General features: G+C 44.0%; 3 protein-coding genes across 12 annotated transcripts in view; 1 reads left to right on the top strand and 2 right to left on the bottom strand.

Annotated features, from left to right (window-relative positions):
• The window catches only part of LOC123980101 (clathrin heavy chain linker domain-containing protein 1-like), an 11,984-nt gene extending 11,590 nt beyond the window's left edge, over window positions 1–394 (bottom strand). For 3 of the 6 annotated variants that reach the window (XM_046064323.1, XM_046064325.1, XM_046064326.1), the window contains exon 1: window positions 1–394. This exon is cut by the window's left edge and continues 312 nt beyond it. The gene's annotated coding sequence lies outside the window, so the exon portion shown is untranslated. The other 3 variants (XR_006827375.1, XM_046064322.1, XM_046064327.1) reach the window with 2 other exon arrangements.
• Window positions 201–2,787, top strand: rps27a (ribosomal protein S27a). The gene is made up of 6 exons (XM_046064333.1): window positions 201–295; window positions 403–467; window positions 859–913; window positions 1,634–1,719; window positions 2,379–2,510; window positions 2,597–2,787. The coding sequence occupies exons 2-6, from the start codon at window positions 420–422 to the stop codon at window positions 2,744–2,746; spliced, it is 471 nt and encodes a 156-aa protein (XP_045920289.1). The 5' UTR covers window positions 201–295; window positions 403–419; the 3' UTR covers window positions 2,747–2,787.
• A 2,184-nt stretch (window positions 2,788–4,971) lies between these two features.
• The window catches only part of LOC123980102 (bone morphogenetic protein receptor type-1A-like), a 60,374-nt gene continuing 47,564 nt past the window's right edge, over window positions 4,972–17,781 (bottom strand). For 3 of the 5 annotated variants that reach the window (XM_046064329.1, XM_046064328.1, XM_046064330.1), the window contains 8 exons: window positions 17,672–17,774; window positions 15,558–15,847; window positions 14,730–14,865; window positions 11,550–11,742; window positions 9,127–9,424; window positions 8,738–8,913; window positions 7,287–7,417; window positions 4,972–7,179 (listed from right to left, as the gene is read on the bottom strand). In XM_046064329.1, coding sequence (XP_045920285.1) covers window positions 7,054–7,179; window positions 7,287–7,417; window positions 8,738–8,913; window positions 9,127–9,424; window positions 11,550–11,742; window positions 14,730–14,865; window positions 15,558–15,847; window positions 17,672–17,774 — 1,453 coding nt within the window. In that variant the 3' untranslated portion in view covers window positions 4,972–7,053. The remainder of the gene's footprint in view (window positions 7,180–7,286; window positions 7,418–8,737; window positions 8,914–9,126; window positions 9,425–11,549; window positions 11,743–14,729; window positions 14,866–15,557; window positions 15,848–17,671; window positions 17,775–17,781) is intronic. The other 2 variants (XM_046064332.1, XM_046064331.1) reach the window with 2 other exon arrangements.

Genomic DNA, 17,781 nt, shown 5'->3' with positions numbered 1-17,781 from the left:
TATGGCTACCGCGAAAGTATACCTGGGAAATTGAGTTTCTTAAAACAAAAAAACAACCTTTTCTCTTTAAATACACAAAGCGATGTGCCGTAATATAGTTTTTAAAACAAACGTTGATGCCAAATGCGGTTAGAAAAAAAAGACAGACGCTAAAAACGGAAACAAAATGGAGCGATTATTTTCGATCGGGCACCGTGACGGTTACCTACAGCTCCGTGCAAACGCGGAGAGAAAACCCCGTCGCTCTCCCTGAAAGCCCCTTTTCTCATGATCCGCCATTAGGAGCGAAGCTGCGGTAAGAGCTCCGCGTTTAAACCGACTAATCCTGACAAAACAGCGCGTTTTAAGAGCTCGTTTCAGCTCAAACGACAAGTTAAAGCTCTCTTGTGTTTCTTCGTGCAGGTGGGTTGAACGCCAGGATGCAGATTTTCGTGAAAACCCTCACGGGGAAGACCATAACCCTCGAGGTGGGTACAGCGTCATGGAGGGACGCGGCGTTCAGTGGCCGCAGTTAACCCGAGTTTTACTTACTTTACAGCAAAATAAGTGCGATAAACCCACATTAGATTCCGTGTATTGAGCATCTTATATTGTCCTTGTATGTGTTTAACTCCAGGAAAGTGGACGCCATGTTCTGTCCTACCTCTGTAAGCTAAGCTAACGTTAGCTTGCTAGCAGTCACTGAAAGCACCGTAAACACGTGTGACAGACAGCGGCGCTCATTAACGCGTAAAAACTTAATAAAAGTGCACTTTTATGTCACATACACGTTTTGAGTCTTCATACCAAACACGTGACGGTGGATTTGACCGGAAGCTCGTGTCCTGACTTACCTGTCTTCTTCTTCTCCTCCTCCAGGTTGAGCCTTCGGATACTATTGAAAATGTCAAGGCCAAAATCCAGGACAAAGAGGGTGAGTTCGTGAATCCAACCCGTTTAGATCCGTCAGGAAACGGAAGTCTGAGATGAGAAACGTTTTCGTTACAGAAAGCAATTAATCTGGCTTTCAGAAACAAAAGCCTAAAAAGTGGCTTCAGCTTCTTTAATGATTTTGTTTTAAAGAATCCTTATTGATAAAACAAGCAGTTTGTTTTTTGCTGTGGGGTGTTTAAAAAAGACTGATCAGCACATTAATGCAGAATAAAACGACTGGTCAGATGCAGCCCTGCTGGAAGATGTTTAGTTTTAGAGACGGTCTGTCATCACCCCAAACTAAACCTCCTTCCTGTCGATGACCTGATGCACACTTAGATAATAGAGATCAGCATCTTTCTGGCTTCATTGAAGTGAAATGTTCCGCAGCATCGTTGGACACACGTTCAAGTGGAAACTTTAAATGAACATCTGAGACTCTAAACAAAGTTCAGCTGTAGTTTGACACGGTTTATAAAACTAGAACAAGTTGAATAAATTTTTATTGGTCAGCATCTTAAAGCCACGAGGACGACCAGACGTTATTAATCTAATGAGCTTTGGGGTAAAATGGTTAATTTTCACCAGCTCCAGTTCTGAAACGGTTCATATGGTAAACAAAGTCTTTATCATAGTATATATCATATCAAGGAAATTGGAAAACAGTCGTTGAGATTAAAGCGAATATCCAGCGGCGTAACCTGTGGTCTTCTGTCTGCAGGTATCCCTCCCGACCAGCAGAGGTTGATCTTCGCTGGAAAGCAGCTGGAGGACGGACGCACGCTGTCCGACTACAACATCCAGAAGGTAAAGATCATGTGACACGTCTCATCACTACCGTGTGTGTTAAAGGCTGTTTAATAATCCAGCTGAGATCCTGATAGAAGCTTCTACAAGTTTCACAAGTCAGTGAATTTAATTCAGCCAGTGTAGAAATTTACAATGACAGTAAATCAGCTGTTCTCAAAGGCCGCTCGTCCGACGGACTCCACGCCGCTCTGCCTCAGACAGGAACCCGCCAAGAGTGAAGTCGATCGGATCGCCGGCAATTGGGATATATTAACATTACATTTTATTTACGGAGGTACAAAGTGCTTCACATGGTTGAACACAAACTAAAAACAATTTAAAACTGATGCAAACGACAAAGTTAAAGAGAAATAACGATTCCACAACAGTGATGCAGATAAAATGGACGAGTGAAAGTGTGAAGCCTCAGGTCCAAACCTTCAGTGAACATCTGTTAAACTGCTGTATGTACAAAGTTTAATGGCCCGGCCCTGAGACAGGAGTGGTTGAAGTCGATCAGATGAAAACTCGACAGACGCCGCCTTTTAGAGTTTATTGTGAACGAATGGAAACTGTGTCGCTGGAAGTGACTGCAGCTTCTGAGACTCGGCTCGTTGTTGTTGTTTCAGCGCTGCTGAACGTCCGACTGCTTGTTAACAGTTTGTTTCCGCCCTCAGGAGTCCACGCTGCACTTGGTGCTGAGGCTGCGAGGTGGTGCTAAGAAGAGGAAGAAGAAGTCCTACACCACCCCCAAGAAGAACAAGCACAAGAGGAAGAAGGTCAAACTCGCTGTGCTCAAATACTACAAGGTACGAAACCGTCTGACTGATGAAGCTGAGACTCAAACCTGCTCAGTCATGGAAGACGGTCACTGACGTGTAACTTCTGTCCGCAGGTGGACGAGAACGGGAAAATCCACCGGCTGAGGCGCGAGTGTCCCGCCGACGAGTGCGGCGCCGGCGTCTTCATGGCGAGCCACTTCGACCGCCACTACTGCGGGAAGTGCTGCCTCACCTACTGCTTCAACAAGCCCGAGGACAAGTAGACAGACTGGCGTTTAAATAAAGACGGAAATGTTTGACACAACTCAAAGACTCGCCGTGTTTATTCTCTCAGCTGGGCGGTTTGTTTCCACGGTGACTTGTGAGCAGCTTAGTTTCTGGGTGTCCCGTGATTCACTGAGGCCAAAATTAAATTAGAGGATTGTGCCGCTGAGTTCACCGCTGCAGGAGGTTTAATGTACCAGACGCCTCTTCACAGGTCTGAAGACATTTAGCAGCGTTCAAACTGTTCTGAGTCCTTTTATAAGAAATGTCCAAATTCTGGCTCCAGCTTCTTAAATTTGAATATTTACTGATTTGTTAACATGATTAAAACAAGAGTTACTTGCAGCCCTAATTTCTCCTTTTATAGGAGACTGATCTGGTGTGAGATGCAGTGTCAGGTTTTGTCCAGCAGGGTGCGCAGCAGACCTCTGAAGGTTAAAGCTAAATGTCATCAGCTCAGCATTTAGAAAAGACTGGACCATTACAATTTTTAAACTTTTATATCGCTGCCATCTGTGAATAATGAATTCTAAAATGTGCTGTCTTTAAATTCAAGCAACAAATCATCTTTGGAATAAGTGAAGTGACACCAGTATTCAGACCTTTAGGAAAAGTATTACTAGTGTAGAAATATTCGGTTACACTCCATGAATACTTTTACCACCTTAATGTTGCAGCTGGAGCTCGTTTATATTCTGCTGCCTAAGTGATGTAAATAAAAGCTCGTTACTTCCACTGCTGCACAATTACTTTATTTCTCATTTCTGCTGACCTAAACTTTCTTTTTTCTGCAGCAGTGAAAGGAAATTAAAATAAACATTTGTGCATTAACACCTTAGAGCAGCCTGTTAATATTCCTTCAGAAGCCTCATTTGGACCAATACATATTTAAATGTTAGAGTTGAAGCCTTTGTTTCACTGAGACGACGTCCCCGTGGTTGAGTCAGGTGTCCCAGTACTTTTGTCCACATTGTGTATTCTTTGGGCGATCACCTGCTGAACTCTCGCTCTGAAAACTCTGGAGGGGAGAGTTGTTGCAGGAAGACACCGTGAGCCCGTCTGGCCCCGCCCACACTGCTGCGTTTTGGTGTTAAAACAGACAGTTTGCTCTCCCGTCCAGACTGAAACGGTGGAAATTTATTTCCTTTATCTGGATTTTGTTTAAATTTCACATTTGATAGATGAAAAACTGAAACAGTCTATTATTTTAAACACGTTACCGTTTCATTAATTTATTTTATTTTTTAACCGTTTTAATTTAGTATATTTTCTAACACACAGGGTTACTGATTTTATTTTTAATATTTATTTTTACATAATTTTATGTATTTTATTAAAACAAAACTTTTACGGTCCTATTTACTTATTAAATGAAATTTATGTAATTTATTTGTAGTTTTGACATTGTCATACATTCATGCCAATAAAGCGGATCTGAATTGAAAACAAAGACGTAAAGCGGAGAAATTTGAAAACGCTGCTGACCCTGTTTTTCGTTTTAAAACTCCAGAGAGCGTTTTTAGTGAAGACGGGACAAAAACGGTGGACTTTAGAAACGATGACTCGCGCTCGGCTCTTATGATTGGCTCTTATCAGCCAAGCAAAGCAGAACCACGACGCTGCTGACAAGGTTTTTGATTAGATATTTTTATTTTGCAACGACTCCCGGTCGGTTTCCCGCCGCCATCGCCGCTTTTAACTCCCGTGTTACACTCAGTAACGGTCCCAGCTCGTTATCGGTCCACGCTAAATAAAATCTGGTGCTGTTCTTCGTCTGAATTTCTTTACTCTTTCACCAAATCGTCTGTAACCACGGAACAGACCACCGCGCACGGCCACTAGACGTACGTTTTAAAACTAAAACGTAGCACAAATGTGACCTTTCATTTCAGGACCAACATGAGGAAACAGGATTTACAAAGAACTGAGGCTTTAAATAAAGTTTGCATCAGCATCTAAATTTTGACCTTTTTAAAAAAAATCTTATTAACCAACTTTTCTTTCTTTCTAGTTCTGGAATAAAAACTCTAGTATTTAAACATTTACAGAAAGCTTTCTCAAAGTATCAGATATTATTATTCAACTATAATACAAAAAACAAAACCACCACCAAGAACATCGAGATTTCATCGTTTTAGTTAAGCTGCTGTGAAACCGGACAAAGAGACAAAGAGATCGTGCAGGAACTGATGTGGGAAAAGAAGCAGAGCGGAGGCGAAGCAGCTTGTGTACTAAAATAAGGTTATTTTACTTAAAAATCGTTACATTGGACAGACGGTATACAGAGTTTTTCATTTCCTTGGTAAACTCATAAGGCACCGAACCAGAAGCTGTACAACAACAACAACAACAGATTATTCTATACAGGCGGCTTCTTGCATGTTTATTACAGAGAGAGAAGCACAAAGTTACTGTGTCGTCACGTGCACGCCGTCACGTGCACGCCATCCCGCTGCTGAGGACAGAAACACAGTTAAAGAGACAGTCCCACATTTCAGGTAAGGTTTCCCCCCCCCCCCCATCTCTGTGCGGCGTCCAGGGCACAGAGGGGTCCAGCGTGTGGTTAGCTTAGCTTAGCACAAAGACTGGAAGCGGGGGGGGGGGGATGCTAGCATAGCTTTGTTGTCGCTAACTGCTGGTAAAACCACAAACTCTCACTTTTATAATGCTAGGCTAACAGTTTCCCCCTGCTTCCGGTCTTTATGCTAAGCTAGGCTAACCACATTCTGGATGAGTTTCCCAAATATTCCTAACGGGACACTTTTGTCCCCGAAAATGCAACTGAACCAACTTCCTGATGTCAATGCAGTGGAAAGAAGAAACTGAAGGTTATTTTTGGAATAAATTAATCTCAGATCGATAATCTGATTGGCCAGGTGAAACCTCGGTGGGAGGAGCCAAAGAATGACTAAAATCTGGGAGTTAACCCACGCAGCAATTTAGCGAAACCCGCGCGACGAGGACGAGACACGGCAGGAAGTAGACGAGCGCTCCGTTAGTGATATTTTAACTAAAGATTCAAAATATCTTCTTTTCCTGACGTCTTTAAATTATTATTTTTTCATCAAACAGCTGAACAAACTTTCAAAGTGACACGAGTACTCCGACCTTAAGTAAAAGCAGTAATACCACAATGTACAAATACTCGTTACACCTTAATGTTTCCTTTATTTTCTGCGGTTTAATCTGTTATAATACTTCATCATCGGTCGGTTTATTCTGAATTAATAATCTGCAGAGTTACTAAAGCGGTCGGATCATAAAGTGAATAAACTGCTCGTTATTGACCGTCACAGTTTAGATCAATCAATAATAAATTAAACCGTCCTCTTTGAGTTTCTGTCCCGGTTCTGGCGTTTGTAAGATGCAATATCTGTGTTTGTCCAGCAGGCGGCGCTGCATTCAAAGGCTGCAGGACTGAAGCTACACTTCAATAACTTGAAGTCGTTAACGCAGTGTTAATCTCTGAAATTTACATTTTATTTAAAGTGACCAACTCTCGCTCGTCAGCTTATCCCGTCTTCTGATTGGTTCTCCCAGCTGAACGGGATCTGCAGTTGGCTCTCTGGTCGTTTGGCTCCACCCACTCAGGTTTAACTCACCCAATGAGATTAACTCCTGCCACCAGAGCGGCTCCACCTCGTTATAACTGACTCCTAACGAACAGACAGACAGAGAGACCAGGATGTGGACAGACGGACAGGACGGGAGACGTCTCTGTAGCGAGCGGACGTCAACGCCACTGCAGCATCACGTTTTTAAAATCTTCTAACGAGAACATTTATTTACACGTTAAAATTCAGATATCATAAAAGTACCTTACTTTGCTTTTTGATAATTAACTCTACTTTCAGAGTGGAGATATATTTCAATATGGCAGGAGAACTCAGTCCTGAAGAGGAAGAACAAAACAAAAAATAAATTGGCGTTTTTAGCGTTTTAGCAGAGTCGCAGGACAGCCGGGCGAGGCGGCTCCTTAAAATGAACAATAAGAAGACGATTCCAAACTTTCCTCTGCGCCGAGCCGACGCTTCCTCTCCCCTCCACAGGAAGTCGTCACCTAAAGTGTTTTAATCGTCTCGTTGGCTTTCACAGAAAGCGTCAAACTGTCTCGCCGCCATGAGCCGCTCGGCGGCGGCGGAGGATGAGGAGGAGCACAGTTCAGCCCTGAGACGGGTCCTTTTTTTTTTTATACCTCCCACTTCCTCCTCCTGATGAAGAAGAGTAACGGTCAGGTCGAGTTATGTTCTGGGTTCGGGTGAATCCGGTGGCGGCGGCGGCGGCAGTGGGAGGAGGAGGAGGGCGGTCAGATCTTGATGTCCTGGGACTCCACCATCTTGGCGAGCGTCTTCTTGACTCTGAGGATGGTGAGGCGGGAGGCGGGGTTGTGGGCCCAGCACTCGGACATCAGCTTCAGCATGGCCCGGAGGCACTGCGGGAAAAACACACAAACCGTTAGTAACGTCTTTACCCAGAGGGCCCTCTGACGACATCGGCGCGAGACGTTAAGGTCAAAGCGGCGCCGCTAGCTCGTCTCACCTCGTCGCTGTTCCAGCGGTTGGACACGGTCGGCCGCAGTCCTTTCACGCACACCACCTCCAGCATGTCTTCGTACGACGGGTCGGAGGGAACCATCTCGTAGTACGGCAGCTGGTAGTCCTCCACGATACCTGCGTGCAGAGAGGACGCCACGGGCGTTTTTATTTACCACCAACCCGCTGGACACTTTGTCGACTGATCGCTGAATCGTTCGGTCGACAAAACGTCAGAAAACTGACAAATGTTTGTTTTTTGATCCAAATAAATAAGAACAAATACTTTGTTACTGCACTTAAGTAGTTTTTGTACTCGAGTATTTAAAGTAGTAAAGGAAAAATCAGCTGTGTGATTCACTGTAACTAACGACGCATTCAAAGACAGACGTTTAAAAAGACAGGTTGGCTGTTTGAAAGATCAATAGATGTGAATGTGTTTTTACTTCAGTACTTTTAAAACCAGGTACTTTTTTACTTTCCTTGAGTAACATTTCAGAGGTTTCGGTGCAAGAAACACAACAAACGTCAGAAACTGTCACATTTCAGAGGGTGAAAAGCCAAATGATGTAATTAAAACCATCAGATAAATCTTCTGTTGGCGTTTTCAGCTCCGTTTAGTTCACGTGGAGCCGGCGGTCCGTTTCTGGGAGCTGTATTAAACATTTTAACATGAGAGCCAACTGATGTTTTAATGCCGTTTTGATAAATATGTAAATAAATGTCCTGTAAGTGAACAGCAGGAAGAAGCCCATCAGTGTGCAGTGACGTGTTCTCACCAGCAGGTGGAGCCACTGAATCTAACTATAATAACTGAAATATTATCAGAACTTTGGCCAATCAGAGCAGAGTATTCAAACCCGGGAACAACTGACAGAAACGATCTGCTGACTTTTGGACTTCTGATGTTTTGAGAATAAATTTAAAAGCATCTCATTCAACAGCAAGTGTCGTGTTTCTAAACTGGATCTAATTCAACTATTGATTATATAAAAGTTAATGTTGAAACAAACGGATCCTAAACGGGTTTTAATTTCAGACTTTCCTGCAGCTGAAGATGATTTCACCTCCTGATTTATCTGCTGCTATAAATGAGCGTTTTATTATAAACACTAACATTAAATAAAAGTACGATGTTGATTTCAGAGTTACTACATTTCTTATTCCTGAACATAAACAAAAGCCTACAATCTTTCCAGGACATTTTCCTCTCATTGTTTTCCAGGATGAGTCTGGAAAATGTAAAGTAAACATTTTAAATCCGTCCAGCTGGTTCTTTTTATTTCTTCATTTTTTTTTTTTTTTTAGAAAGGTTAAAAAGCAGAATCCTGGGAAAAAAAACAGGACGCTTGATGAGTTCGATGAGAGCTGCAACAACAAGTCAATTAATCAATTAGCAGAGAGACGGAGACACTCTCCACTCGGTGGCGTCTCCGTCAGGTGTTAACGTGCGTGTACCTCCGGTGACGCAGCGTCTGGCCATCTCCCAGACGACGAGCCCGTAGCTGTACATGTCGGCCATGATGTACGCCTGGAAGTGGTTCTTGTTGAGGCTCTCGTCCAGGACCTCGGGGGCCATGTAGCGCCGCGTCCCCACCCGCGTGCTCAGAGGGACGTCCACCTCGTTGGTGTCGCTACGGCAACACAAACGTTCGTCAGTCAGATGCACGCGAGTTTTTACCAAATAATAAAACATCCTGACATTTTTTCATTTGAACGTTTTTTCACTTCCGCCTTGAATTCTGGGAGAGTTTCAGGAAACTGTTCTGGATCAGAGAGAAACTGGTTTATGTTTCCTCCACAGGTTTAACAAACGTGGGATAAACAACAAGTCGAAGTGTAAAAACCTGTTGAACTTGACGGCGAGGCCGAGGTCGGCGATGCAGCAGGCGCCGTTCTTCTTGATCAGGATGTTCTTGCTCTTGAGGTCTCGGTGGGCGATGGCCGGTTTGCCCTGCGTGCCGTAGATCTCCGTGTGCAGGTGGCAGAGGCCGCAGGCGGCCGAGTACGCCAGCCGCAGCAGCGTCTGCGTGTCCAGCGTGGTCAGCCTCAGGTAGTCGTACAGGGAGCCGTTCTCGTGGTAGTCGGTGATGAGGAAGAGCTGCGTGAAGGCGCCGGTGCCTTTGATGTCGGCCGCGATGAAGCCTGCAGGGGAGAGAGAGAGGAAGGTCAGAGCTCAACCGATCATCATCGCCGCCTTCAGCCCGAGAGACTCTGAGACGCGACTAACGAGCCGGCCGACCGGCTCACAGAGTAAAGACCCACAGCTGTGAGACAGTTTTAACGTTCGTACCGCTGTTATTCTGTCACTACGGAGTCATTTTGTAAGAGACGTCTGGATGACGTTCATTCTTCTGAGAACGACTGGCAAGAACGTTCTCTGCAAGAACACACGGCAGTTCTTTGCATTCCTGGTTTTGAGAAACATCCGTCACGCCGTCAGACGCCTGGTGTAAAAATCTGAGCCCTTCGGTACCTGAACATAAACCTGCTGTCGTTCAGTCGTCTGTATTCTGGCTGAAATGTTTCATTTAATCCTTTAATTGTACAGTTTAATGAAATTGACTGTGGTGTTTGCCGCCTTTTTATTTATCTGTTTAAGCACTTTGTGCTGCAAAGATGTATTTTTATTATTATAGCAGGATCCATTTTCCTTCAGTTCAGGCGTGCGTTGGTTTCCTCTCTCTCTCTAAATGGATTAGCGTGTCTTCAGTCCATCAGAGCAGAGCGCCGTCCGTCTTTAACGGCGTGTCGTCGTCGTCGTGTCTCATCGGTCCGACAGGCGACCGGCGACGCTCGCTGTCATTAGTTTAAATCAACCAAATTAAAAATCAATCAGGGTATTGATCGGCCCCGGAGTCCTGCAGTCTTCAGGCTGCTGCTGCGTTTAAAGGGCTGCAGAGAAGAAGACCGCTGAAGCTTTTTAAAACCTCACATCCATCTCTCCTCCATCGGTTATGTCATCATTGTTTCTTATTCTTCAGGGGGTGTTTGGGATTTTGGAGTGATGCACAATCGTTTTTAAAGATGAAGCGTTCAGTTTCCTGAGTCAGTAAATAACCGTGATCTTAATACCGATCAGCTATTGATCATTTGGAACTTCTGAAATGAATCAAATTAGTTTCTGTGAAGTGAACGAAACGACGCGCATCATGTTCACACTGACAAAAGTTTTAACATTTTTATTGGTATTCACGATCTAAGCAGCTAAAGCGGGCGACCTGGCGAGCTTTAACCCTTTCACGCATACTGCTCACTACAGTGGACGGCCGTTTACTGTATGTACAGAGTCAGCCGCTAGTGTGTCATGCCATAACGCTGCCACCCGCTGGTAAGCTGTTGTAAGTGCAACTTAAATTCGGCAAAACCGAGATGGCCAGAAAAGCTGAGCAGCTCAGGTAAATCAAACTTGGTAACATCTAAAAGGAGTAATACAATTGTTAAACTTTCCAAGTACTGATTTTATGTTTGGAGGAAATTAATCATCTGTCCCCTAACTGGGACATTATGCATCGCTGAGACTTTGTTTTTCTTCAAAATGCTTCACGTGCACCAACTTTTTTGGATGTAAATCAGTGGATTTATGTAAAACCTGTGCAGATTAGTTCCATTATCTGAGTAAGATTTAGTGTGTTGGAGCAAGAAACAGATTCCATGAGAATCAAGTGAGGATGAACAGGAGGATCCCCCGACGGTGCAGCCGAGGAGTCAGAAGTGAGGTTCGGCGTTTTTGCGTTGCATTGAACAGCATCAGAATATGTTAAAATGTGTGACCACTTTAGTTTAACAGCATTAAAAATACAGTTTTCACATGTTATATCATTTTATTCACTGGTTTGTTAAATACATATTTCTTCAGTTGATAGCTGACGCGCTCGCCGTCCACCTCAGCGGACATTATTTTTCAAGCCTGAAGAGCAATAAAAGTCATTAAGTGGTTTTAAACATCCAGATAACTGGTATAAAAAAAAAAAAAAAAACAGACCAGGCGTCTGACCGAGTTCATTTGTCAAAACGTGCAGCCAGCCCGTAAACGGGACAGGCGTCTATCGGGGGCTTTATTTTGAAGTGCTTTTACTTACTTCTACCTGTATTACTGTATTTCACCATGTTTGACTTTGACGACAGAAAGGACGACTCCTCTTTCCCACAGAGCGAGTTTTAAAGAGTGATGCTCTCAGTCCTCTGACCTGCAGCGACTCACTTTATAAACACGATATTAATGTTTGGTAACTTGTGTTTGTGAGAGGGGGGGGGTTGCGGCCGGTACCGAGGATGTTCTCGTGTCTCATCAGGACGGTCTGGTAGATCTCCGTCTCTCTGAACCAGCTGGCTTCCTCTCGGGTGAAGAAGACTTTGACGGCGACCTTCTCCCCCCTCCAGCGGCCCAGCCACACCTCGCCGTAGCGCCCCTTCCCGATCTGACGCACCATCTGGATCTGCTTGGCGATGGTCCGCTGCACCTGAGCGAGACAGGAGGAGGTTTCATTCTGATTGTCTCTTTCAAACATCCAAACAAGGCTGCTGACCAACGCAAACACCTGACTCATGATGCTTTAAATACATTTTTTCTGTTTGCGGTTTTTCTTTGACTGCTTCAAACATGTGTTGGCTGTTTTTAATCTTTCTGAACTGTGATGGTGAAAAAACTGAAGTAAGCTTTGTTTATTTATGACCTGGTTCTTCTTCCTTTAAACATACAGAAAAGATTTTCAGTCACTTATAAAAGACTTCTTGAAGAACTGGAACACAGTCGGACTGAGTTTAATCTTTTCACTCCACCTGAAGACATTTGGCAAAGGCAGAGACTTTATCTTATTTACTTTGCCTTTTGGACAACATCTAAATTTAAGAACTTTGGCTTCTTTTGCTAAATTAAAAAAGGATTTTTGTTGTTTAATGTTGGTATCAGAACTAAAAGTATCATCACCAGAGAGGAAATAATTAAAAAAACACCCAGAAGCCAGAATTATTTTCAGTTTCTGCGTAAATCTGTCAAGCGGTGAGGAAAACAACTGATTTTTAGATGCATTGCGATGCTGACTTGGGCGATTATGAATCGATTCACAAATGTCAATAATCGATTATCTAGAGGTTAACTGATAACGTCATGTTGACGGACCGAAACAGACGGTGCAGCTCCGGAGGCATGTGGTTCTACCGAACAGGGCGTCCTCTCCTCATTCGTCAAAGGACAGTTAGGTGATGGTGAAAACGAGCGGAGCAGAGGAAAACATGAGAGCCACGTTTCAGTCTGGCTGTAAATTTACAGTGTCCGTTTATTAAAGTCTGTCTGTTGTTTTCCAACTACTAGACAGGCAGTCAGCGTTAGCAAACATGTCCTCTTCAGACTGCGGTCTGGAAGCTGAGCAGGACGTTATTTGGCTGCTGTAAAGTTGGTTTGTTGTCATTCATCCACGGTGCTCAATACAGATTACAATAATCCACTTACAGGACAAGACAAACATGTAGCGACAGCAGACGAGACAAAACACAGGATCAGATATATTAAGGTGGAGTGAACGTGGTTTGACTGCAGCGTTGTAAAGTGCGAAGTTCAACACGTATCTGACTCTGTGCTGATAAAAACAGCAGCAGCAGAAGAAGTCAGTGATAGCGCTGTAACCATAGCGCTGTAACCATAGCGCTGTAACCATAGCGCTGTAACCATAGCGCTGTAACCACGTCATAATCATAGCGCTGTAACCATAGCGCTGTAACCACGTCATAGCGCTGTAACCACAGCGCTGTAACCACGTCATAACGCAGTAACCACAACGCAGTAACCACGTCATAACGCAGTAACCATAACGCAGTAACCACGTCATAACGCAGTAACCATAACGCAGTAACCACGTCATAACGCAGTAACCATAACGCAGTAACCATAACGCAGTAACCACAGCGCTGTAACCACGTCATAACCACGTCATAACGCAGTAACAAAACGCAGTAACCATAACGCAGTAACCACGTCATAACGCAGTAACCATAACGCAGTAACCATAACGCAGTAACCACGTCATAACGCAGTAACCATAACGCAGTAACCACAGCGCTGTAACCACGTCATAACGCAGTAACCATAACGCAGTAACCACAGCGCTGTAACCACGTCATAACCACGTCATAACGCAGTAACAAAACGCAGTAACCATGTCATAACGCAGTCACCACGTCATAACGCAGTAACCACGTCATAACGCAGTAACCACGTCATAACGCAGTAACCACGTCATAACGCAGTAACCACGTCATAACGCAGTAACCACAACGCAGTAACCACGTCATAACGCAGTAACCACAACGCAGTAACCACGTCATAACGCAGTAACCATAACGCAGTAACCACGTCATAACGCAGTAACCATAACGCAGTAACCATGTCATAACGCAGTAACCATAACGCAGTAACCATAACGCAGTAACCATAACGCAGTAACCATAACGCAGTAACCACAACGCAGTAACCACAACGCAGTAACCACAACGCAGTAACCACAACGCAGTAACCACGTCATAACGCAGTAACCATAACGCCATAACGCAGTAACCATAACGCAGTAACCATAACGCAGTAACCATAACGCAGTAACCATAACGCAGTAACCATAACGCAGTAACCATAACGCAGTAACCATAACGCAGTAACCATAACGCAGTAACCATAACGCAGTAACCATAACGCAGTAACCATGTGCAATATGAGCTACATTTATATTAAGTAAAATTAAATTGCATTTCATTACTACCTAATACTTTGGATTGTTACAAATACTTTAAAAGTACCAAATAGTCAAAGAGTGAGAAAAATACATCTTTATCCTGTTCATTTTACAGTCGCAGCCTCGTAATCGTAATGAGGTGCCTAGAAATTCACAGCTTTGAGGTGATGCATCGAGGTACCGAATCGCTGACCTGGTAATCGTGAGACCAGTGAAGATGTTGTTCACTGGTTTTTACCCTAATATTTACTTTTACTCTCCTGTTTTCGGGGTGTTTCTCCTCTCTCACCAGGAAGTGAGAGCAGGTCCTAACAGGGTAGGATTAAGATTTCATCTGCACTTTGACCGCTTTAGACTGTAGCTCAAACAATCTGGATTCACGGTGATGATTGTGAAAAAGAAGGAATAAATATCATGCGAGGTTTGAGTGGTGTGAGAGATGGGAATCAAAGAAGCAAAACAATGAAAGGCTGATTATTCAAAACACCTTAGAATTATGGGTAAACAAACAGGTTGTTCAGGTAAATTAACCTGTTTTTATTTCCTAATTGACTCTTTTTAAAACTAGTATAATGTCTTTTTTTTATTTCCCCTATGTTGCTTTTGTGTTTTAAGCACTTTGAATTGCCTTGTTGCTGAAATGAGCACAACAAATAAACTGCCCTTCTAGCATCAGTTTAAACAGAAAAACATGGCGGGACTGAGGTGCAGCGTTGTGTCCCTACCAGCAGGGGGAGCCCGGAGCCGCTGCCTGAGCTCTGAGACTGGTGGATGAGGTCTTTGAGAGACTCTCCAGCAGGGATGAAGACTTCCTCCTCCAGGTTCTTGTGATAACGCTGGCGCTCACTCTGCCACTTATACCTGCCACACACACACACACACAGATAATTACATTTCTAAATACAGACGGTTTAATCAGCTGTTGAACAACCTTCAGTGGCTTCCAGCCGGGAGACGACAGGTACAGCGAGCGGCGCTGTGCGTCGAAGGGAAGGCAGCAGATATTACTGAAGCGGGAATAAACATCACAATCTGATGATCTGTTTCTAGGCCTCTGCTAGATCACGGCGATATTTTAAATATGAACGCCTCAGCTCACTGTCTGAAATCTGTCGGGGTCGGTCCCTAGAAACCCGTAGACTCACTCTCGGGTATTGTTTACAAAGCCGCACTGGGTTTGTGCGGTTTTATCATTAAAACGTGTGGGTGCCGTCTCTGCTCACAGGACTTGTCCCAATCAGCTTTGTGTTAAATATTGTGAGTGGAGTTGTTTCTGTATTGTTTTAAGTTATTCTTGCATCTTGGCCAGGACGCTCTCCTGGATCCTGAAGAGAACTTAAAAACAGGACGATTCTCAGGTTCTGCGGCGTCTATCTTCTATAATTTATAACGCTATAACATTAATGAATGAATCACCTCACAGCCAACACAAGATATCATCAAGCCCCATTCGACCCCAGCGTTTGGAAACGTTTCTACGTCCATTAAGATGAAAGTTGTGAATAATTTGTCGAACAGACGGTGGCGTTGATAACGCACAGGTGAGGTCCTACCTGTAGTAGCAGACCACGGTGACGCAGATCAGAGTGCAGCAGCAGACCGTCATGGAGATGAGGAAGGCCAGCCAGTGGGGGCTGCCTTCTGGAAACATCCGGCGGGGAAGAAAACACAAAACACTGCGGTTAACTCGGCTCTGCGTTCGCCTGACGGACACCTTGACGGCTCCGGGGAGTGAGACGTTACCTGAGGGAGGCTGAGGGGGCAGCGTGGGCTGCAGGTCTCTGTTGCAGAAGTCTGTGTTGCAGCACTCGATGGTCCTCCTGGTCTGAGCTCTGGGAGAGTCCTGTCAATCAAACCGATCACACGGTCAACCCATTAGACCTCCCGATGCTCCTCACCTGAACAGGTACGATCTGCTCCCCTGTTGCTGCTGTACCCGGCGTCTTAGAGCGGGAAATCATTCCCAGCTGACACAAACACAAAATCGCTGCTTCTTTCACAGCGTTTTCATCAGCTCCTGTTTCCCGTCTCGGCCTGACCAGCAGTACTTTTCATGCCCCCTCCACATACAACAGCAGCGGTACACGGAGTACACAAATACTGTACTTCAAAGTACAGATACCCTTTGCTTAAAATCACTCCACTAAAATTAGAAGTCTTTCTACTTGGATAAAAGTACAAAGTACCTGCTTTTACAAACAAGTAAGTGTCAAAAGTACTAATTATGGTACGTACAGTTTGGCCTTTCAATGTAATTCAGGCTACTCAGTTATATATGTGTGTACGAAGTATTCAGATCCTTTACTTCAGTAAAAGTACTAATGCCACAATGTTAAAATACTCTGATGAAAGTTAAGTAGGTCCTGCATTGAAAATGTTACTAAAGGAAAAGTACTCATTGTCCTGTTATATATTATACGTTAGATTATTCTTCTTCCTCCTCATTAACGTGAAGCAGGATGTTGCTGCTGCAGCTCTTTCTGAAATGTTCAGCTGATGATCGTTTCCTCCATCAATTGATTTTTTTATATTCTGAAAACAGAGAGAACTGCCAGGAGTCCAAAGTCTCACCTTCTTAATGTGTTTGTCCAACCTCAAAGTTATTACAAATAAATTAAAATAATTAGAAGCAGCAAATCGTCTACGCGCATGAAAAATGTTTTAAACCATCAAAGTTGTTGCCAATTAAATTTCACCGTCAGTCTACATCATATCTTGTAAACTCTTCGCGTGTTTTGTGTGTAAAAATCTGAAGCTGCCAGATAAATGTAGAGAAGTAAAAAGTACAAGAGTAGAAGGTGGCATGAAAAGTACAAATACCTCTAACTGGTACTTCGGTTCAGTACTTGTACTCAGTTGCTGTCCAGCAGCTCTTTAGGAGACTCACGCCTCCTTCACTGAGCGCCAACTTACAGAAAACAAGCTGCACTCAAACACAACCTAAAAAGCTCCGTTTCACTTTCATGCACATGAAGCCGATTCACAAACACGTCCGTGAGGGAAGATTAAACTCGTCTTAAACTTAAAAGTCCTAAGATTCATTTTGAGGACAGTTCAAGAGCATGTGGGACAAACTGACTTACTGAAGACAGACCAGTTCTGCTCCTGAGAGAAAAACCACACGGGCACTAAAATTCACTCAACTTTAGCTCCAAAATACGTCGATATCTGTTCAGATCTCAGGAGATCAGGTTTTCTGTGCGTATGTTTTTGTTTCATTATGTTTGCGAGGACTTGCATGCTGAGCCCAGCAGGTTTAAAGGCCTGTTGGGGAGACAGGACTTGGTTTAGGGTTCAGGTTAGAACCAGGTTAAGGGCCTCAGGGTTCGATTACGATTCAGAGGGCCGATCATAAAACCATTAACGATGCATCTGGACGCATCATTTCTTTCTATACAGGCTCTCGGGATAATTACTAAGCATTTAATTTAACATTAAAATCCAAAAGAAACATCTGCTAACTAGTTTGCATCCCTAATTTACTTCTTTAAGCTCTCAGCTGCACGGCCCCTCCTTTCTTGACAGGATGTGTGCAGGACAGAGCGGTGCACCAGTCTCGGCTTGAACCTGATCTCAACCCTTAACAAGGAGGTAAGTTAGTACTGATGACAAACTAACATTACTTAACAGCAAAAGAAGTTCCGCAGGTGGAGGTGTGCGCGCGTACCTTGCACTGGAAGTGTGAACCTTCATACTTCATGCAGCCGGAGGTGAGGATGGCCTCGCCGTGCTCGTCCTCCTCGATGATGGCGAAGCACTGACCGTTGGTCCTGAGGA

Source organism: Micropterus dolomieu, linkage group LG12, assembly GCF_021292245.1.
Source record: "Micropterus dolomieu isolate WLL.071019.BEF.003 ecotype Adirondacks linkage group LG12, ASM2129224v1, whole genome shotgun sequence".
Taxonomy (NCBI): Eukaryota; Metazoa; Chordata; class Actinopteri; order Centrarchiformes; family Centrarchidae; genus Micropterus; species Micropterus dolomieu.
This window is presented reverse-complemented; position numbering and strand designations above follow the sequence as displayed.